Source organism: Rhea pennata, chromosome 6 (assembly GCF_028389875.1).
Source record: "Rhea pennata isolate bPtePen1 chromosome 6, bPtePen1.pri, whole genome shotgun sequence".
NCBI classification, from domain to species: Eukaryota; Metazoa; Chordata; class Aves; order Rheiformes; family Rheidae; genus Rhea; species Rhea pennata.
The window spans coordinates 34,690,922-34,714,483 of NC_084668.1; the positions used below are offsets into that span (position 1 = coordinate 34,690,922).

The 23,562-nt window shown below is 39.0% G+C and overlaps 1 protein-coding gene across 5 annotated transcripts in view; it reads left to right on the forward strand.

Annotated features, from left to right (window-relative positions):
* BMPR2 (bone morphogenetic protein receptor type 2) overlaps positions 1 to 23,562 on the forward strand; it is a 108,032-nt gene that overhangs the window by 60,878 nt on the left and 23,592 nt on the right. For all 5 annotated transcript variants that reach the window (XM_062578414.1, XM_062578415.1, XM_062578413.1 and 2 more), the window contains 3 exons: positions 19,275 to 19,385; positions 19,879 to 19,970; positions 21,961 to 22,191. In XM_062578414.1, coding sequence (XP_062434398.1) covers positions 19,275 to 19,385; positions 19,879 to 19,970; positions 21,961 to 22,191 — 434 coding nt within the window. The remainder of the gene's footprint in view (positions 1 to 19,274; positions 19,386 to 19,878; positions 19,971 to 21,960; positions 22,192 to 23,562) is intronic.

Sequence of the window (23,562 nt, forward strand, 5' to 3'; positions counted from 1 at the left end):
TGCTTATATCCTTGGAGGATGAATGCAAAATGAGAACACTTCAGAGGCAAGTTCAGCAGTTTATTGTTCTGCTCTTCTGTGTTTTTAAGCTGATAATACTGCATATGCAGTGCAATATAGAACTACCCTGAAAATTATAGTGTCTGAATTAGCCAAGATATTGTACATTGTAGTCCTTACTTAGTAAATTAAAACACTATTTATGCTGTACAGATATTCTGCTCCTTAGGTGCCATGCATGTTTCAAGTTGAACATTTGTTTTGACATGGGATTTGTTGCATTCTCTGTTTGTCACTGTGCTAGTGGTTTCTTCCTGGTGGCAGGAGGAGCAAAAATGGCTCTGCTCAGGTTTCTCAGCTGCCACGGCTCCCGACAGTGGGTATTAGCTTCGAAACACTACAGCGCTATCTGCCAGGGAGTGTTAGAGCACAGAGGCTTGCTGAGAATACTATTCATTATAATCCACTTTCTCCTACTGTGTAATGCTAGTAGCATTTGTCATATTTGATTTTTTTTATCATGATTTTATTCTGTTTTCCTTTAAATTGTACAAATGAATGGAGTTAAGATTAAAAGCAAAAAGGACTTTGCAAAGTTCAGGTATGAAACAGTACTAGATGCATCAGCTGCTGCTAATAAACCCTTAGCTCTGCCCCATTGCTGGTTTTGTCTATCCTGAGTAATGGTAAAAAAAAGTCGTTGTTCACAGTCTATTGAAATAATAAGCAGCAGACTTGGTAATGGAAGTGTTAAGCATAAAACTGAACATCACTTGTAAATAATGGCTCTGTTGTGAGCTCTTTGTATGATTAAGCTTTTCTGTGCAAAATGGTGTTTAGTTCACTGAAAACTTTTTATGTCTTTTTCTTTAATTAGACATTTTCTATAAGATTCACTTGCTCTTGTCCTTGCACTATTTGCTGACAAAAATCTGATATTATATCATAGTTTTGCCTACTATGTTACTTTGAAGCAAACCTTTTCCCCCCTTGATAGTGGAACTAATGCACTTTTGAAAGAAAGGTTCAATTTTCTGGCCTTTAGAATCCCCATAGAGCAGTCTCTGTCAGCCCAACAGCTTTGCAGCCGTGCCTTCCTGAACTGCAAGTATGGACTAGCGTTGTGGAATGCAGACTGATAAGCTGAGATTGAAAACGCAGACAGATGTTGAGAAAGATGTTGGCTTTTCAGAGGAGGTCATTAGTTACTGTTCCTTTTTGAACCTTTTTTGGTCCAAATTTTTCTTTATCTGGAAAGCATTATGATCCTGAGAACCAAATACATTACTCAGTATTAGCTTCTGCATTCTTTTTTTTATGAAATGCAGTGCATCTTCATTCACTCTGCAGACTATCTGGAGATAAAACAGTAGCTGTATTTCAATATGGCACAGTCTTAGGAGATGTAGATAAATAAAGCTTTTAGTTTATAGTACAGTTGAACTACTTTTAGATAAGGTGGTTCAAGCAGCTAGAGTCATGTCTGTCAACTTCTGGCCCAGGAGCAGGCAGCTAGTGCAGCCGCTGCCCCAAGCCAGCCCAGGGGCTTCCTCTGCAAGGCCAAAGCCCACACTGCGGGCAGTGTCGGGCCAGCCCTGCGTCCCAGTCTGGGCTCCCTCTTGCTTGCCTCTGCTGCAGTCCAAGACTCAACTTGGACCTGTCTGGGCTTGTCTGTGGAAATACACATTGGAAGATTGCTCTTTATGTAGTTTGATTTATTTATTTTTATTGTACTCACAGCTGTGTTGTTGGAGCATCTTCTAGAATTTGGAATAAACAAAAGGTTAGGGTAGGTAAGGTGTAGCTTGCCTTTCTTCCTCCCGCTTATCAGACAAAACCTTTGTGTGTGGATGGGTACTGGGGAGCAGGGAGATTTTTTAATTTTAGTTTTTTCCTTACAAAGAAAGACTTGCATCCTATTTCACATTGATGAGAATAGCAAATTCAGATAAGTGCCTCAGGTGTTTGGATAGTGAACTAATGACTAGCTCTGCAGTTCTGAATCTGGAGTCTCATATTTAGCCATCTAGCTCCTGAGATGATATGTAATTCAGGCTATAGATATCTCCATTATTTCTGCAGAACTGCACTGACAGGGTTGTTTTGAAGCTGCAGGGAGCTGAGGTACCTTTGGCATTTGGGCTAACACAACCATGTGCTTGAAAAGGCTCGGAGAGAGCAGAGCTCAGGTGAAACACAGAACGCAGGGGACCGTGCAGCAAGGAAAGCATCATGGCAGTGTGCTCAATCCATAATTACTTCTGTATACTTTCACTGAGTCTTCCTTTGTGTCTTCTCATTTTAGCTTGAAGCTTACCTGGGTGTTACTCTTTTCAGTCATCTTTCATTTCTGTTCTCATCCTCTGATAGATTTAGGAATGTTGCCTACTTATTTACCAAATAGCTGTTACTGGTATTTATCTTTTTTTTTTAATTGTTTTGTATTTAATAAATAAAATGAACAGTGTCCTGTTGCTATGGACACTAACACATGAACATTTCAGCTGGGAGACTAAGTGTGTCTATTTGTGGGTTTATGTGTGAGAGAGAGAGACTTTCCCTTGTTGCAGTTCTTAGTATACTGAATTTATGATAAGAAATCTGACTTTTAAATGCCAGCTGTTCGAATCTGCAGAGTATACTTTTGGTTCTATGCTTTCATTATCAGAGTAAGTATGGATCTTTCTAAATATGGAATACAATCAGATGTATGTTGCAAGTCCATGTATTTTTTTGTTAGAAGACTATTTTGTTTTTTTTACATTTTCTTTTGGGGACAGTAAAGTATTCTGTAATACATTTGATAATTTGAAAGAAATCAGTATATAAATTAGTCTTAATCTAGTTTAGACAAGTTTTAGTTATTTCAGTTAATTTGCATAAAAATACCTTCCATAAAAATTTGATTCATGGAATAACATGTTTGATATGCAAGTAGATCTGAAGGAAGAAGTTGGAAATTCAGTCCCTGAGGGCAAGTAAAGAAACTGAAAGAGGGAATTGTAAAGTAGTAAGGGATTTTCTGTCGTCTTAGCTGTTGCCTTAACCTTTTCTTGTTTTAGGGTAGAATAAGAGATTGAAGTTTTTTTGACAGGTTTGAGGAAAGATTTATTTTTCGAAGGCATCTATATCAAGTTGCATTGACACTCAATGAGAGTTTACGATCTAATTTTTTTAATACCATTGAAAGCTCCAAGGAGACAAATTCAGTGTTTCAGCACTACTGTTTCATGAAATTATTTTTAAAGCCTGATCCTACCAAACATTGTGTATGTTCTTTGGTGGCGCTAGGCTTCCTACTTCCTACAAATGTATGCAGTAGCTACAGAGGACATTGAGCAAGTTTCAGCTTTGGCCTGGATCTAGCTTCCTTCCAGACTGGCAGCATGATGCTCATTTAGAAACTGTCTGCAGGCCTATAAACTCATACACTTGCACAAAACTCCTTGTGCAGACGTTCATACTGAATTGAAACTACATCTAGTGAGCAAAGGTAAGGTATCCGTGTATCCTGTATAAAAACACTTTTCATGTTTATAACACTTGGACAGACAATGCAAGTATTGTAGGAGTGAAAGTGATTTTCCCTAGGCAGAGCCAAAATATTTCCGTTTATCCTTGGGTAATGGTTCAGAGCTCACACTATCAATCTGTTCACAAACTGGATGCATATAGCTAAAGGAATACATGGTTTTGTGCCTCTTATCTGTTGTATGGGGCTGCTAAGGTCATTGTTGCTTGGTCATGGGTCTTTGTCTCCCATTAAAGCATTAATTCACCTAACATTAGTGATGCAGGACCCAGAAATACAATTTTAGAAGCCAAGAATTTAATACAAATTTCCTTATTTACAAATGCAGCTTTTAAGTACGTGACTCTGACTTTGCTGGTTTCACCTTAAGGAATAAAAGAGTAAATAAGAAAAAGAAAAGTATTTTTAAAAAAGGTTCAAATTTCTGAAAGCTAGACAACTAAACTTCAGCAAATACAAGTTGGTTATATTCTTAACTGCTTTTCCATTTTCCTCCGTTTCCATTCTCTGAAGGTGTAATTGCAGTAGGGCAAAATGGATGATGCTACCTGAGTGCTGGTGTGAATTATATGGAGCAAAGCTGCTCCTTTGAGGAGCAGGTCCAGACGTTGCTGTCTCTGCAATGGAATGGGAAACCAGAGAAAACTTGTTGGTGAAAGCTGATTGTGAAATAAAGCACAGAAAGACACCAGAAATCAAACAGTATTAGGTAGATGTACAGAAAACGTTTAATTTTTTCTTCTTTATGAGAAAGATTTTTAATGACTCTGAGGAGTAACTCAAGCTCTCAAGCTGCTTGGCTTCAGCAGCTGGATGGCGCGCTTGTGAGCAGTGCGGATGGAGCTGAGAGGTGGCGGCCGCCACACTCAGGTTTGGGTGAGCGGAGCGCTGTGCACACCTACCTTGGACGCTCCCAGCTGCAGAGTCATTCATAGCATCTTTGGAGCAAGCAAAAAATGTGTGTGGGTGAAATAAATACACGCTGTAAACCAAAAGCATTACGCATCTCCTGCGAGCTGTGCCAGGCGTGCTGGGAGGAGGCAGCCCGTAGGCCTCGCAGCTCTTACAGAGTGCCCGTACAGGCAGGCTCGCGCTGACAGTGGTCCTTGAAAGGTGTGGGCTAACCTTGCTCAGCTGCGGTGGGTAAAAAGGAGACGTCTCATATTCAGCACTCAATGGAGACTAGATAAATGTTGTAATGGCCATGGGGGGAATGTACATAAAGGAAACGTTTTTAAACTAATTTGAGATTTCAGTTGTGTGACTTGGATATGCTAGTAGTGTTTTTCCTAGTTTTATACACAACATTTAAAATTGATTTTATTTTTTTAATTAAAACAGCATCAAATTCTCTAGTGGGCAGAAAATTTTAGTGATAACCCCAGTGTCCAAAACGTGTTATGGGTACAATGTTTAAATTTTGCAGATAGGGAAAGCTCGTAAGTTGTGTAGCCTTAATTTCACTTAGTATTTCAGAATATATCAAGTGAAATATGATACCACAGATTCAGTCTGCATACTTTTTCGCAACTCTGCTTGAACTTCATCCTACACTGGAGGAGTGTGCAGTGCTTTGTGTGTGCTAGACCACACAGAGCAGGGTAGAGGCAAGAACAGTCCTGCATTTAGTAGGAGTCCAGATGTGTGGTCACCATGTTATGTTTGCTGTGTAACAGAAGTGTCCTAGAACATGGGGGAGTGCAGAGCTAAATATTTAATTAGCATTCTGAGATCATACTTCATCTAAATATTTTTGTCAGGAAACGCTTGTTTTATGCCACCACACTGTTGCATGCTAACTTATGAGTGAGTTCATAGGTGAGCAAAAACTGGTAAGTTTTGAGATTTTTCTAGCTATCTGTATCATAATTCAAATTATCACTTTATTTAGTCATTTGTAGCTTCTGCTTGAGCAGATGTGAAGACTAGCCTTGCAAATGCAGTGCCACAGTGATGCCAAAAGCCTGTCAGGAATTTGTTCACCCTGGGAATGTGTTTGTAACCATCAGTGCTCTGGTGATATGTTTTCACTAGCAGTGTCCTAGTCCCAAAAATGCTATTGGCACCATGATCTTACGTGTTGTGATGGGGCCATTGAAATAAGATTGGAAGACAGTCTTTTCCATTCATTCTAGATTATTATTACATGAAATAGTTACCAGGTAGGAGGTGCTAGCTACTCTTTTTTGCCTTCGTCATGGAGAAACGAGTATATACCTGCAAATGGTTTTTGAGGTTTGATTCTCTTTTTGCAGCGCTAATTTGGCCGTATTTTTACTGTTCAGAGTCGTTGATGAAGTGTCACAGAAATCATAGAATACTTATCTTTTTTGAAAAGCTAACCTGAGAAACAACTCCCTTCCCTAGGAAGAGTCGTTAGATGTGTACACATCTATGAGTTAGGTGTGTACCTGCTCAAGGGCTCAATGGCTGTGATTGCCTGCAGGCTGCTAGAAGAGACAGGCAGAATACTCCTCTCCCCCTCGCCCCAAGACTTAGTGCAGACTGAAAGCATAAACTTGCTTGAAATCTCCCTTTTCAACGGGCAGCCATAAATCCTCATTTTTCTCCTGGTTACCTATTTTCTGTTTAAAGGAACTCATAGAGTTACATATCCCATTACTCTGTTGTCTTTTAAGGCCAGAAGTTTCAGAAGACTAGTGATTGAGTGTGTCTTAATTTTGAGGGACCAAACAAATATGTCTTAAAAGTAGGCAAGTTTTGCAGCAACTTCACTAAAATTTAAAACCACTTTGTCCAGTTGGGAACGCAGACTAATTACTGAAGCCCATGGCTATGACTACACTCATATTTTGTGATAAGTTGAAGCAGGAACACCTGTCAGGAAGCAGTCAGTCTCAAGTTTAATAATATTTTGTTGTTTGACAAAAAAGGTTTCTGTTCATTTAATGGGACGTGGGGGGTTTTGCCATTCATTTAACAGGATTTCATGGTGCATTCAGGATTTGAGTAAGCCAGACTGACAGAAGCCTTTTTGTGTACAGTTTTCCAGAGACTGTTTTTCCCATTCTCATTTTTTATGGGTTTTTTTGAAAGCATGCATTGGTGTAAATACCCGTCTTAGGAATTTATCGTTCTGTTGTATAGTTTAATTGTACAGTGTCACTAAAACAGCTAAAATCGATACTCAAGGCTGTGACAGCTGCAGGGATTGATTCAATAATTTTTAAATTTCATTGAAGAAGTTTAAAGTAGAGCGGTTACAGAAGCTGTATATTTCAGGATGCAAAAGTGAGACGAGTGTAGCAGTCACCTGAGGTCAGCTCGTGCAGCTCCGTGGGACTGTGCGGTGCCGCTGCTCCAGCTGGTCACGTTGTGCCGAGATGTGTGTTCCTGGTCTGAAACGAGCTTGTTGCTCCAGGGCAGCCAGAACATGTGGTACAAGCGGCGTCAGCTGTGTCTCTCGTTTGCCCATGGTGCAGCACGGACGGGGAGCTTTGATACCAGCCTCGGCATGGGCTCTGTGCACGCTTGCTCTCGCAGGGGAGTTGCCTCAGATCTTCCTTCCTTCCTTCCTTCCTTGCTCGCTCCCCCCAGCCAGGCTGCGGCCCCCGGCTGGCGGTGCCGCACCTCAGGCTACTAAGCGGACGCGCTGGGGCACCGTGCGGGCCAGGGTGCCTGCCACTGCCATGCAGCGGGCGGGGGGCGGCAAGGGGCGCGAGAGCCAGCGCTTGGCCTGCTGGAGAGCAGCACCGAGCTTTATTTCGTCAGATGTATTTCTCAAATCAAGCCCTTAGATCTGTGGAAGGACTTTGCATAAATGCAGACTAATGATTGCTGTTTATCATTATTTCCTTTTTCATCTTCATGCTATTTTAAAAATAATCAGAGCCTTTGAAGTTAGGGAAGGTACTGTTTCTCCCATTCTGTAACTGGGAAACTAAAGCACAAAGTAAGCGAAGATCAACATACTCGAAGTCAGAGCCAGAAACAAAGCCTGCTCTTCCCATTGCTTTGTGTTTTAAGCTTTTAAAAATACTATTTTTCTTAAAAGTATATTCATGCATGCCTGGTGTAATATTTACGGCGATGTAGTTGTTTATTCGAAGAAGGTTAGCTACTGCGGATGGCATGGAAACGGGAGCTGCCTGTCGGTGGGGCTGGTGTCTGGGGGCGGGGGACACACCGTGCTGGGCTGCAGCCTTTTGCCTGGCCCCGTGGCTGCCGCCTGGGGAAGCCTCTCTCCTGCTGACCCACTCCACTGCGGTGGCCAAGTTTCCACCTTCCATGCTGTTTTTCCCTGAATTTTCTTCTATTTGAATGCTTTTTTTTTTTTTTTTTTTTTTAATTCTGCTCATTTAAATAGAGTGACTCAGAGGCCTTGAGGATGTCCCCAGCTGACGGCATCTGCTGGCTGTGAGATCCCTTTCTGGCAGGAGCTGCTTTGTGCTCAGGCGCCAGCTGAATCCCCGCTTCCGCCAGGGTGGGGGTAGCGGGAAACAGCCCTCCTTCACCGCTCGTGGGCTCCGCGGAGCCAGCCGGCCTTTCCGCAGGAACCCGGAGAGGGGCCGCTGCCGCCCTGGCCCCCGGCGCAGGCGCTCGTGGGGCAGCCGGCAGAGCCGCGTCCCCAGTGGCACTGGGCTGCTTGCTTAAAAGCCCTAAAAAGTCAGTGTGCTAAAGGAAAGAAGTTACAAGACATTTAGATACAAGAATGTAGGCTATACTGAGTTGTTTTGGAAGTACAGAGTGTATTACTGGATTAAAAACAGAAGGAAGAGCTAAGTTTTAGTATTAAAATATTTGCTAAATTTAAGAGAAGGATGACAATATATTACCTGAACATATATTAAACTGATCTAGGACATTAAATGTGAAGTATTAGGACACAAAAGTGTAATGAAAGGTTTTGTCATAAACTCATTGTATGTCTTTTTTTATTGATCTTAGTCTTTTGCTGGAATAGTTGCTTAAATTCTACTATGATTCAGTTTTGTTGCACATTTAGCGTAATGATTTTGGAGTAAATACACCATACAGTGGTGGCCACGAAAGCAGTTCGTTTTTCATTGCCTATTGATAAGGTTGATGAAGCAGAGAGGTTGTCCCTAGAGGTCTGCCAGAGGGTCTCAGCTTTGTGAGAAGGACGGCGGTTCTCCCCTTGCCTCGGTGCCCAGCGCGGCCCAGGGCTGCGGAAGGGGGGGTTGCGCCGCGGCCCTGGTGCGCTCGCCCCGTGCCAAGGGCGAGTGTCGCCAGGCCGCAGACAGCGCGCCTCCAGCCCCAGCCCCAGCCCGGCTCCGCCGCCTCTGAACACAAACATCCGCGGCTCCGGCAGGAAGCGCCCGCTCCCGCCGGCCCGGCAGGGCGCTGCCCGCTGCCCGCAAGATCTGTGGAGCAGGAGGCAGCGAGCTTGGAGCAGCGAGGAGGGCGCAGCAGATCCGTGGGCAGCATTCCTGTGCCTCGTAACAACCAGAGATGGGAAAAATGCAGCTGCCCTCCCTCCCAGCCATCTTTTTCAAGGAATTGTTTTTGAATTTGCACACCCATATGAAGATGCACATTTTTGTATTTTGATGTCACTTTTGTGTGCTATTTTTAGAGCAGCAATATGCCTGGGAACATTGTGCATATGAAATATTTAGCTACTGAGCCTGTCAGATTTAAAATAATTTTAACGAGGCTTTGTGAAGTACACATTTTCTGTGTGCAGTACATGCATTTTTTTGGTCTAGTGTTTTTTACAGATGCTGGAAGAGTACCATTATGTTAAAATGAGTGGCACTGATCAAATAGCAGAAAGACTCCTTGGTCCAAGATCAATATAAGGGGATAACAATTTTTCAGTCTTTTTATCAAAAAGCATTTTTATGAACATTTTATTTTGATATATATGAGGTTCCCAGTATCTGGTTGTGTGTCTGAACTCTCTCAGCAGATAAATGTTAAGCTTGAAAGCACAATTCAGACATACTCAAGTGCAGTTTGCTTGTAGAAGCAAGATACTTTTATCTTTATAAATATATACTTTTTATAGTAACCAAATGCTTATCTATTTGTAGGTGACTTAAGAAAGATGATCTAACTATGATTTAGGTTTTGCACTGCTAATAATTCTGCATATATCTTGATTATAGGGAGTATTTAATAGTACTAAAATTATCCTGAAAACTTCTGATCTCAGAGAGAGAAAAAAAAAAAAAGGCAGGTAGAGCAGTAGAGTTGGGTATTTTTAACAACTCTGGGATTATTTCTTCACGAAAGTGACCAGCTGCTAATTCACATTTTGTATCTAGGTATCAAAGAGAGAGATTGCATAATCCCATTCTCTGCCAAAGAAATGATCGCACGTTCTTTATTTTTTTAAGCTTCATGTATCAATGTGTCCTTCAGTTTTCAAAACAAAGTAAAAAAGCAAATACAATGTGCACAACCAGGATCCAGGTTAGGTGCTTGTTAACAGATGTTATCCCAGAGAAGTTGGGGCAGGGGCTGCAGAAAGGATTGCCCTTCCCAGACTGTGCGGTCGGAGGGGAGAGAAGCAGCCCTGAAAACTCAGGTGCAAGCTGTATTTCCCATAGCATGTTTCCATTTGAGAGAGAGATCTGCCTACTGAAACTGCACTGCCACAAATGACTTCTAGTTATAGGAGGTCTCCGCTGGAGGATGTTATGGAAACGTTTTTACAGCCCAAGCCGTGTTACACTTTTAGGCATTTTCTGCAGAGGCAGAGAGGATCTGTGATGCAGTGCTGCCAGGTCTTGATGTTACTGCAGGTCTCATGACAGTTTGGTGCTTTCTTAAAGTCTAGTTTCCAGAAGTCTGAAAGATTGCGTGGAATTCTGTTCCCATGAGAAACATGAATGAAAATTCTGGTCCTGTTTGTGGAGAAAAGCATGGAAAAAATGTGCGGTTAAGGACACTTTACAAAAACATGTATGTATGATTTTAAGTGAGAATATAAAATCGATCAAATATGATGATGCTAAGTGTGAAATGGTAAAATAGTGGTGATGGTTTAAATTTTTCTCAAAGTAATGGAATGATTGGAAATAAATGCAGACTTTCTGCTTCACCTCAGCCTTACAGTCTGGAACAGAAACCAAGGATCTGCTCTAAAGTTTAGAGAGAAAACATCCGTTTTTAGTTACAAAAGAAAATTGCCTAGGGTTACTGGTTGGCAGGGTTATTTTATTAAAGAATGTCTCATCATCTCCCTCAAAAATACTGTTCCCATTAAATGCTTTTCATCTGCTCAAGCACGGAGCGCTCAGTCCTGCTCCATAGCCCTTAATGGGTGTTTCCTGGCTAATTGCAGGCACCATGCATTTAGATGCTTGCAAAAATTGTGTGTGAAATAATGCTTGAGCTTAATTTTGGTTTAGGTATTAAACATGGTCACTTTGAGTAGCAGATATTTATGTTCTGTACTATTTCATACTATTACAAAAATTTTAACGTGAGCTTTACTTTTAATAATAATTTGTCAAGCACTGACAGATGCAGTCTCATTTCAGATTTATAGACTCATAAAACAATGAAGATGATGGTCATTTTAGAGCATGCACCTATGAAAGCTTAGGTGAATTGCTTTGGAAAAACTAAAAAAATGCACTTAGGAAAGATAATATTATAGAAATATTTTTTCTCCCTCTTTTATTATTCTCAGCTGTCTGTAGTTTTACAGAAAACTGGAAATAGCTCCTGCTGGAGTTCATTGTAGAGGACTCCAGAGAATAGCTTTAAGGTATTCCAACCTTGTAGTACTGGCCTAACGAAAAATGTCATTTAAGTGAATTTAGATCAGGGTGTGTGACTGTGATTCTTGTCTGCATGTGTAAAAGTGTGACCTAGACGATATCCAAAAGACTTCTAACATACACTTCTTCAGTACAGGTTTTCCACTTCTCTTTTTTTTTCTTTCCCATTTTCTTGTCTACACCAAATGAATTTAAGATTTACTTAAAATAATATGAGTCATCTTGATACATTGTTTATATTGGAGGCATTCTTGTCATTTGCCTTAGCGTGGTGAAGACTGAAATCTGTTGTTGCAGGACTGTGAATCAGGAAATGAAGCAGGAATAAAGCAGTGGTCAGTTAGTTGAAAAAAAATGTTGATTACCATCCAGAAAAGAGCAGAAAAAGGAACTGATTAAGTGTTTTGGTTCGGCTGGAATGTTCAGCTAGAATACAGTAAGGAACGAGTAGTTCTTTTATCCTTTGTGGAAGATTCGTAAGACACGTGATATAACCCAGAATAGACGGAACAGATGATTTACTACTACTTGTGTGTTATTTAGTGACATATCCTAAGGAGCCACAAAGTTAGAATACAGAATTTAAAAATACTATTTAAATACTCTTTACATGAAGAAAGTGGGAATTAAATCATACAGGCCGTGTGACTGTTAACTAGTCAGCAAATACAATTTAGAATTAGGATTGAAATCTGTGAGTTCTTGGAAAAAGTTGGTAACAATGGGGTTTTGTTTTGTTTTTCAAAGGACTCAGACTTCATCCCTGTGTTACAAAAATCCTGCTGGACCACTGTGAAAGTTGTATGATTTTAAAAGCAAGTAGAATTAATTATACTTGAAAAGTCACTTTTATAATTTACAGAACATATTTGCAGTCATCTTCTGAAGGCCATATTGCCTACACACTTCATAGCTCCATTGTGCACTGTGTTTATAATTTCAACGTAAGGTTTCCCCTCCTGTTTCTGATCTCATCCTCAATATCGTTTGGATTCCTTAATAGAAAAATAACTTCTGTTACAGATTGGCAGTGAACATATTGAATCTATCACATCAAAGAAATAGTTGTAGGATGGCGTTAAGACTCTGCTCCTTTTTAAAGCAATCTGTATGGGCAGATCTTTGGGTCCCTGTGTAATTTCACTGACTTTGATCAGAGTCCATACAGCTGTAGCTGTTGGAAGAATCAGATGCAACTGATGTGCTGTGAAGGTTAAAGGACAGCTTTCTCCTTTTTTTGTTGGAGACTAGCATTACTAGTATCCTGGTGATACAGCAATAAAAAAATATATTAATATTGGACAGTGAGGCCATTTGGTTTCTACAATGTATTGATACTGGAAATTCTGTAGGGACATTGGTAGATTTTTTTTAATGATTTTCTTTATATAAAATAATAGTAGTGTTTCTCTAACATGTTGTTATACGGTACTTCCTTAACTTTAAATACACGTATATGTTATCTTCTAGACTTATTTACTGCTGTTTATGCCAGATAAGTGTAAGCTCTCAGTGATTTAGATGAGAAGTAGACAGACTGTATTAAAAAAAAAATCACAAAAAAGTTTGAATAGCAATATAGAGATCTGGTGGTAAAAATTACTTTTAAAAATTACTAGTAAAAATTTGCTTTACATGCAAATGCCTTTAATTATATATCCCCTCATATTTCCTAAATACTATTGTCAGAATACAAATGGCCATAAGTATTTTAGGTTTTTTTCATATGCGATGTGTTGAAACCACATTTCAAAGTCTAAGGTTTCATATTCAAACATGTAAAGGATTAGAAAGAAACAACACAGTTAAGTCGCACACTTTTAAGGCAATCTCCTTGTGTGTCTGTGTTTTGATACAGCTTTTAATTATACAATCAAGTTTTTCCCCATGGGTTTTCTGCTTTTTCAACATAGCTAATACGTAGAATGCTGCATCTACTCCATATTTCATTTCTATTTTCATCAGTAGGTGGCTCCAGAACTGACTGACTTGCATCTTCTTAACCCAAAAGACAGCACTTTATTTCCTTGTAGGCTTTTTTTTAAAGATTTCTCATCACAACAGGGATCTGTGGAGTGTCTCAGGTTTGGTGCCTGGAAACTGAAGACCTGGTGTTCAGGGACCAACAATGAGCTCTTTGGCCGTCCTGGCACAGGAACTTCAGGGTTGCGGTACAGAAGAGCCTTCAGGACAGTTTTCAGCCACTATATCCAGGAAATCTTCCTGATTTCTCACCTCAGTCACTCTATACTTTACAATGTAAATAAAACTAAAGGCAACAGTCTTAGAAACTGTGAGTGGAAAACATAGAAATTCTGTATGGATTCCCCACAGTTCATCAATCAGGCTGCAATATTTTACCTTTGTAACGCAGACTTTGATACATGGACTGACATAACACCATTGATAACAATGGGTGAATTATGCTTTATCTGGAGCAGCCACGATAGGGAAGGTATTTTGGGAGTGGGGAGCATTAAGAGGAGAATTGTCTGGGGCTTTCAGAATATTTGCTGATGGAAAAGGAAGATACAAGAAGCTTGCAATCCTCCTTCTGGCTCCAAGAGAGGAATTCGCTAATGTTTACAGACTCTTGCCATTGGCCATTGTCACCTGTTTTTGTCCCAGTTTCCTTTGATTGCTCAGAATGTTCTTTGGTAATAGTGTAAGTGCTAATTTTTTAAATATGGAAACAGGAAGCGTACAAAGGAGCCTTTCATTTTTGTGAGTTAAATTACAGAGAAATAGAAGAAGCATATGAGCATAGACATGGATCAAAATACTTTTGCATTAATTAATATTACAAGCTTATGTTTATAGCGGAAGGTTAATTTGAAGGAAAAATATTATTCCTCGTGATATCATTTGCACTGTCAGCGGTTTTCGTTCTGTCATTTGTGAGGAAATCTAGGAAGGCAGCAGGAGAAAGCCTGTGTGTGTGGCAATATGGAAGCTTAATCTAAAAAAAAAAAAAAAAAAAAAAAAAAAAAAAAAAAAAAACTTTACCAGAGATATAGTACAAGCTTTTGGAAACTATTGTGGCAGAGGTGCCTTAGAAAAGAAAGAGAGATCCATGATGTGGTAGAAGTGCCTGAAGGGATCGTCAGGGCTAGATTCAGCCAGACTCCTCCTGACTGAGCAGTAAAAGCACTCATGATTTGCTCTAAAATACACACATTATTTTTGTGTACCTTCTGACAAAATCCTTTCCCTACACTGGATCTGTTGTACTCGAGTTTTTGGGACCTGAAAACAAGCTCTTTATTGCTGATGAGGTCAGCGTGCTTCTGGGAATGGCGTCTTCTGGCTTACCAGCTGCTCCCCAGCCAGGAGGTCATCCCTATTTTAATGAGTTGTGTGTGCCTTTTTTTTTTTTTTTTTTTAAGACTATTGATACTATTTTATGTGATTTTTCTCTGTGATGGAATTGGTGGACTTCAAAAAAGAAAAAAAGAAATCTGAATTATTATCAGAAAAGATATCAAAGGTAGATGTGTCTGCTAGCTGGCTTGGAAATGTCATTTCAGCTGCTGCTTGAGGAGCCATGTGAGCACTGCTTTCCCTTTCTTGTCTGAGTGGGATCATAGGTCAGCTGTTACGGTATTTCAGGCCTTTCAATGCTTTTTATTGTTTTTAGGGTTTTCTTGTTTTGGCAAATTTTGTTTTAGATCGGGAAGCCCAAGTAGAAGGTTTTAATCTCTACTGAATAGGAATTAAATCCTCATATATAAATAGCAGTGAAACAAGTAAATATGCTAGCCTCTGCTTTCGGTTACAGTAACATAAACTTGCAGAAGCTCTCTTGATATCTTGTGTATACAAATTTGGGTAGAATTTGGCTCAGTAATCAACTTTTTAATCATTAGATTTCTATAGTCTGCAGCTAATTCTGCTCTGCATATCTTTGTACAGACTTAGGCTATTTTTGGTGTGTGCTGTACAGTGGCGGGGAGAAGTACTGAGCTGTCTCTGTCCCAGCTCTGCAATTCGAAGCCAGCAGCAGGCAGCTTCTGCCTTCCTTCTGTCTGTGTTTGTTCCTGAAGAAAGAGCCAAATTAGAGTATTCATTAGTAATTAAGCATATTTAAAGTTAGTTCATACATACTCTGACATGAAGAAAACAAATACTGAAACTGTAGGGCGAGTGTATCAATCTTGTCCTTGTAAATAAACTTTTAAAGCAGAATCTGCTGATTTGGGGATGGGGTGGTTAACAGTTTCAGATTAACTCCGTCTGACTTCAGTTACACACCTGGAGCCACTGATAGGAAGTGTCATGTCAAATACATGTTCATACCAAGTGTCCTCATCTGAAGGAGTGACGGTTATTTCAGACAGGACTACATATACATGAAAGAAAGCAAGAAAAGAAATTTGTATACGCATGTGTTTTACATGCCTATTTAAAAAGTAGCTTATTTGAAGGTCAGTAATTATGTTAATGACCCACACTGATGTACCTCTTGATGAGTTAGTTTAAATGCATTGTCAGATAATACCTGGAAAAATATGCAAGAGCTCTGTTTGTGTATACACATACGGTTTTGCAGTATACAATATATTGTGTATATATATTACTTTATAATATATTTATCTCTGTGTGTGTATGTTTTTATATTTATATCTGTATTATTATACTTAGAACTAGATAAAAGAGGAAAGGTATATCTCAGCAAATGCTGTTTACTAACAGTCCATGTCTATTTTTAGCTGAAGTTTTGGTTTTGCTAGCATTTTCCATCTAGGTGTTTAAATGCAAGTCTGCATCTAGTTTTAAAAAATAAAGGTGAAATATATCCAAAGAACAAGTTAGATCAAAGAAATATCCCAATTAGAAATTTTTGTTGATTTGAGTGATAATTAATTAGCTGAATTCTTGTTAAATTTTGGAGGAATTTAAAACTGTAGATAGGTGACTTAGCCCTTTCGTTCTATTTAAGAAAGATTGATAATCTAACAAGCAAATCAGGCAGCCATACAAAACAGATACAAGGCAGATAGAAGTAATACTTAGTTTTTCTTTACATCTTCAAGGATTTCTTCTTGGAATATATGTAAGCCCCCTTATTTGGCCCATTCACTTTCATCTCTTTTCTAACATTGCTCTTTTTCGGGTGGGTTTTTTCAGGTGGTTCGGGGTGAGGGAGCTGGTGTTCTTGTTTCATTTTTTGTTTTAGGGGTTTTTGCTTTTCTTTTTACATAGATTGCAAATAAAGGACAAATAGTAAAACAGTCCCTGCTGGTAAATGACTGGAAGTCATAAGCAGTGTTTTACTCACCCATGTTATTTTGAGTTTCAGCTTGCCACTTCAGTAATTACTGCCCTTATTAAGAAATTTGCGTTCATTCTTAAATTTGTAAATGATGCCTAACAACCTGACAATAGTAACTCTTGGTATAGGACTGACTTGATTATTGAAACAGCTCACAACATTTTTAAAACAAATGTTTATGAGACGAAAGAATGGTGCTAGATAAGTCATCCAGCAGCAGACATCCAGGATTTGTTGAGAAGCAACTTCTGGCTGCTTAAGAAAAGTTTGTTTCCCCCCCCCCCGCCCCCCCCTGTTGAAAGACTATGAAGTTTTTGGAGGATACCTGGTAGCTACACAAATACCCAATAAACATGAAAAGTCTCATAATGGTCCATCAAGGAACGATAAGGCAATAATGCATACAAGCTTGTTTAAAACCCCCTTTTCTATATGTGTTTTTCTACTGCTGATCTGCACAATACTTTGTTATTTGAAGGTTTTCTGGTAGCTCTTGGGCTTGCATAATGCCACTATTCACAAACTTTTAGTGGGAGAAAGAGCAAGTGTGTGAGCCTGACAGCCCTGGCGCGAGATACCCGCCACGGCCGGGGCCGTGCTGGGGTAGCGGAGCAGCAAAGGCCCCTTCCGGGACAGCCCAGGGATCGCCAGCGCGGACGAGGCGCCGCGTTGCCCCTTTGACTGTATCAATAATTAAAGTAGAACAGTCAGGCGTTAGGTAATACGTGGCAAACGCTTGTGGGAGTGATGGCTGTGTATTTAGCAGCGGGAAGGTTGTAAATGCCTATACCCTAGATGCTTGGTGAAGCAAAATAGCAAAAAAGCCCAGCCTCTCAAGCCCTGCATTTTTCCAGTGCATACGAGGTACTATGTTAAACTAAGACAAACGCATACATTTAGTATGTTTCAAAGATGCCTGAAAAAATGGAAATAATTAAGTTACTTTGTTCTCAAAAACATCGAAGTTATGCTTCCTCTGCTCTCAGTTATTTGGCTTCTTGCACTTGCCTAGTATTTCACACAGCTTTGTACACTGGTTTGCTGTGATGCTGTGATTTTCATATATATGCCTGTAATATATATATACATGAAAAAATGTTCTGAATTTATAATTTAGATAAATATTGTAACTTGTATTTTTTTAACCTCCATGCAATGGAAGTCACAACTATTACGCCAAAGCACAGTGCTCTGTGGCAATAGGTTTGTTATTGTTGTTCTTTAGCTAAAATTATTTTACCAAACCCAGTAATGATGGTATTTCTTTCCACTGAGCAACTTCTTTGAATATGATGTTGTGATTATCATGAGCTCCCTCTGGTTTTGGGGAGCATATCTGAGTCGCATATTACTTTTGATAGGTGACTTTTCACACATACAGTTAAAACTCCCTCTGGTGTATTGTTTTACCAGCTTTTTATTATTTCCTTTTACCATTACAGATGCATAAAAATGGAAGCTGTCATCTTTTAAATTTGCTTTCTCTTCTTACCTGGTTCACTTACACGTATCCACACTGGCAATTGGAGTAGATGAATTATGTTTAATTTCTTTTAAAAGCAGTTCCAGCAAAATGAATTTGTTGACTTATCCAGCTAGTGTAGACGGAGGTGAATTTTATTTCAGTCTCACCTAAAAAAAAATTGCCAATGTTTAAGCCTGTGTGCATTTTATACTTTGTGGTTTTAGCATAGTTAGGGCCTCATTACAGTCTTTAAAGGAGCACTTTTAGCAATATATAAAACAAGTTTAAACATAGTTCCCAAACTTGGTTTTAAAGCCAATGTAAATGAAGTCTTGTAATGCCACATTCCTGTGATTCTGACATCAGAAGAATATCTGCAGTAATAGGTTTTCATATTAAAGCTGTTGAATTTTTATGTGCCTGAAAGAAGCAAGACTGGGGCCTGATGTGGAGAAGTAATAGGCAAAGCATTCAAGGCACTAACCATTTTTTTTTTGTGAAAAACTTCTTTCCTATCTAGAAGAAAATTTGTGAGATACAATTTTGATACAAGAAAGTCAAGTGTGTTAAAAAAAAAAAAAAAAAAAACAAAACAAAACAAAAAAAACCCTTCAGTTAAAGTGAGCATCTTATTTAATTTTGTTCAGTGTTTTATTGTTGTTTCAAGTTTCTTTATAGTCTACTACAGTCTGCAGAGATGTGTCTCAGTTTTCATGAATTAATCAAAATTGTGCTAAAAAGATCTCAGTGCTGTCTGATAGGAGACAAGTCAAAACCCCAAAATATTTTCCAAAGTTTTGCACAAAAAATCCTGCACTCAATCTTTGTGTAGATATTTGAATACAAAACATTCATCAGTATGCAGCATTATTAGCAAGCTTTTTTGAAATTTCCATTCTGGGAAAAACAAAAAATAATCGAAAAGTTACAAGCCCGATTCATAACAGGAAACTTGATTAAAATACTGGTAGTAGGACTGGATCAGTCTGGTCTTGTATGGCTTGGTTAAACTTTGCCAGCTACAAAGAAGATTTGATTTCTGTTTTGTTGCCTTTCTCTTTTTGGTGGCAGAGAAAAGATTGGAAAATGCTGCCCACAAAGTACGCGTTCACCCATGTTTGAGCTCATCAACTCTCTTGCTACCTCTAGATTTTAAGAGTAAAAAAAGTTTAGTGCAATATCTTACAATCTAGAGTATGATATTTTTCCTCCCCCTCACTGTTGCATGGTCCTGATTCTCTTGAATTTGCAATTAAAGATGAAGAGCCTTTGTCTTTTTTTTTCTTTCAGATTCTTCTCATTCTTTTCATCGAGATGAGACTATAGTTATTGCCCTCGCATCTGTGTCTGTCCTGGCTGTTTTGATTGCTGCTCTGTTCTTTGGATACCGAATGCTTGCAGGTAGTTTGACAATACTGTTTTTTTATATCATTCTTTTTGATTATTTCTCAAAGTTGTACTTAGGTCTTCTTCCCCAGTCTATACAGTATTCCCCTTCTCCTCTCTGACGTTTCGTGGTAATATCTCTTTCATAACAGTGTGGAGAGACTTTATAATGATTTCTCAAAGCTGGCATTTTGGAACCCATTTTTCTTCGACAAATGCTCTGTTCAATGCAGGTAGTTTAAGTGAGACTGTGAATGTGCTTTACAGTTATTGCCAATGACATTCAATTATCAAAACAGATGTGCAGCAGATAGCTTGCAGTTTGTAGCTGTCAGTGCCTCTGTTGCTGATTTTACTGACTCTGAGAAGATTTTACACAATTCCTTTTTAATTGTCATGTCCTTCCCCTGAAAATGTGTTTCGGTCAAATTCCAGGTAAGCTTTATGTTTTCACTTGTAGTATGGCAAAAACCTGAAACTGCCTGATTCCCCCACTCCTGCCTTACAGGAGACCGTAAGCAAGGTTTGCACAGCATGAACATGATGGAGGCAGCAGCATCAGAGCCCTCGCTGGATCTGGATAATCTGAAGTTACTGGAGGTAAACATTCAACTCAGTTTCTCAATCTTATTTCCAACTGAATATAAAACCTGTGATCATATCACTTGCCAGCTATCGTTACAGAAATAAATATATCAGTACACTTCTGTAATGTTTTTTTCTAAACTATAATTAAAAAAAATAACAAAAAAAGCAAAAATGAAAGATTACTTCAGTTATGTTTTTGCCTTTTTGTGTTAGCAGTATTGTTGGTACTAGCTAGGACATGTTCTACCTCGAGAAGAACATGCTGAACGCTCTGGGGTGGGGGGGGAAACTGGAATGTGCTGTGTCTGTGTCACGTGAAAAAATCCTTCTTGGTTTGACACTGATGGCTCAGCTAAGTGCAGTATCCTTCAGCAGTCGTTTGCACCGCTTCAGGCGCAGCGTTGGTGTGCAGACCTTACTGCAGGTAAGGGCAGGGTATTTCCAGAGTTCTGCGTTTCTGTGTTGTTGTTTGTCACCAAGGGGTACTCCCTGTTGCCATGGCAACTAGAGGCCAGTCAGAACTTTCCACTGAGCTCGCTGTTACCAGTATCATCAGAAACCTGCAAACTCTTCTGTCTTCAAGTGGCATGCAGAACTTGCATGAGATTTTTTAAAGTTTTTAGCCAAAAATAAACCAATCATTAGCAATGGAGTAATGTCTTTGTGAGAGGGATTCGGAGGGCGATGCTTTTCTTCCTTTTGCCCATCAGAAGTCATCCCCAGAGATGCAGGCTGCAGAAAAGTCGATCCCCCTGCACTGAGGTCTGGGCAAGTGGTGGAAGCAAGCTAACCAGCAAAGAAACTTTGCCTTCTGGCAAAAGTTAACATTTTTTAATGTTAACATTAGTTAACGTTTACAAGAGTGTAAGGATTCCTATGGTAGAAGCATGCAAAGTTTCAGATGAAATTATTGCTACTAATGTGCACTGTTGGAAAAGGTACTGACTGTTAGCGGAGAGGTCTACTACGAGGTCTTCTCTGCCCTTTCTCGAATGGGAAGGGCCTGACTCCTCCTCACCCTCATGGTGTGCTGTGGAACAAATTGCCTTAGCCTTCTCATATCTCTGTGAGTGAAGTATATTCTGCCTTTATGCTATGAGGTAACTCGCTGCCGCTTTGCAATCCGTTGTGAGGACTGCCTGACACGGAAAGCCTGAGAAACAAAAAGTCTGGCTCTCAGATGATGCTTTCCTGTTAGGCAATTTTATCACCGTTAGAAGCATGATTTTATGATCCCTTTCTCCTTCTCTTTCTACTCCATTTGCACATATTTTAAAAGGGAAAAAGGTATTTGTCCACAAAATCCTTCTAATTTCATGTAAAGGTTCTCCTGCAAATATTTGAATTGAATAAACTCTTAAATTCGATGAAGTTAGAGTTTTTCAACGTGGGAAGCTAGGACCCTGCCCTATGTTCAGGGTCAGAGCAGAGATCTCAACCATCTTCAGTTGCCATGGAGATGGGAAAGGTTTTTCTGTGAAAACTATCTTAACATAGTGGGCTTTAGAATGAAGGTTCCCAGGTAACACAGAATTGTGCTTTTCTGTTAAGACCTGTTTACCTCTTTTGGTCTCTATTTTTTACTGCAAATAAGTATATTGTTATTACTCTCCTAGAAGATACCTAGTATACAATATAATACCTATGGTCATGTAAAAGCTAATGTTCGGTAGGCAAAAGCTGAGTAAGAACTGTCAGCGCAAGATAAATCATGGATTTTACCTATCTTGTATATAAAGTTGCTGAATAGATGATTTATGATTTATTAATTGGGTATTCAAACTATAGATCAATTTAGTAAGATCTAGTTTGGCCTATCTTAGTGTTTCCAGTCCCAAAGCAGCTTCTCTGACATCATTTTACTTCTGGTTTTCAATTGTACAACCATTTTGTACAGTGTAATGCAGCATAAAAGTTGGCATATAATCCTTGTGGAGTGAAAACTTTGATTTTTGTCTTCATTTATTAATTAGCGAGCTAATTATTTAATTCTTTTTTGCAGTTAATTGGCCGGGGACGATACGGAGCAGTGTATAAAGGCTCCCTAGATGAACGCCCTGTTGCTGTGAAAGTGTTTTCTTTTGCCAATCGCCAGAACTTTGTCAATGAGAGGAACATTTATAGAATTCCCCTGATGGAGCATGACAATATTGCCCACTTCATTGTGGGAGATGAAAGGTTCACTGCAGATGGACGTATGGAATATTTATTGGTGATGGAATATTACCCCAATGTAAGTGCCACCAAAAAAAAATAGATTGGTTTAGATTCCTAAGAATAGCTGCATAGGAAGGATATACTTTAATATTTGCCAATGTTTTTCATTAGGTCTTCTTGCAAAGTAGTCCTCTTTGCCTGGTGTAATGTAAAAATAATCCATATAAATTACAATTTTAATGAATCATAATGTCGTCTACTGTAATACTCTTTAAGATTTCCCGGTTGGTGCTGCTGAAGGTAGTCTTGATGAATTCATGGCTGTCATATTTTGCTCTTAGTTATGGTGCAGTTTTTCATCATCTATGACATATTCAAGGATGGTATTTAAAGACAAGTTTTTGCTTAAAATATTAAATAAAATTGAACCTCTTCATGGAGCTTTAATGGTTTAATATTACAGTAGTTATGACTCAGTGGCAGTAAATAACAGTTTATTATAACCAGTGTTATTTTAAAACTAGTTTGCGGTACTATAAATCATGCTTTTTGTTATCTTGTTATCTTCCTTACAGTATTCTGTGACATAGCTTATTTATTCTACTACATCATGACTGACGATACAGGAGAAGTCTTAAGGCAGCCTTACTTCCCAGAAATGTATTTTCGGATCTCCTTAGCTAACTGAATGCTTATGTCCTTTTGACTTCAGTTCCGAACACTGTGTGTGTGTATGTATATATATATATATATATATATATATATATATATATATATATGCGTGCATAGAAGCAGAAGTATTTAAAACTGTACAACATCAATGTGAATTGCTTATCATGAAAAATGATAAAATGTAAAGTATGTGGGGAGTGTGTGAATATGTAAACATGTATACATTCATTTTATATTTTATCTTTATAATTTATCTTGGCTTTTTTGACTTCTTTATAGAAAAGGACTTTATTTGTTCAGTTAAATAATTTTTTGACCTTTTTTTGGTCTCAAGTGAGTGAGCTCATAGTGTATTGACACCAGTTTGTGAAGGTGCTGGCTGATTCGTTATGGAGACAGTTGGACAAAACCTTCTCATTCAAGTAGCAAAAAGAAACAGAATAGTAACAAATAGCAGTAACGATAGTCTGTGTCTTAAGATGCTTGGGGTTCAACATACATGTGTGTACTGAAAGGTAAATGCCTGTACTTATACAAATACCTAACTATATATACAAATTTAAGAAGACAACATAGCACTACAAGAATATGTAGAGAGCATCTTAACGGAAACTTCTTAAAAGTGGGAGCACAGTTGAAAAAGCAATGTCATGCCGTAAGAGGTGGACATCTAAGAAGAGATTGCAGAAACTAGAAATGACCACAGAAAAGCTCACTTGCACACATAGCACAGGTACAATAGCAAAGCACCTCATCTCTGTCTACAGAAGCAAAA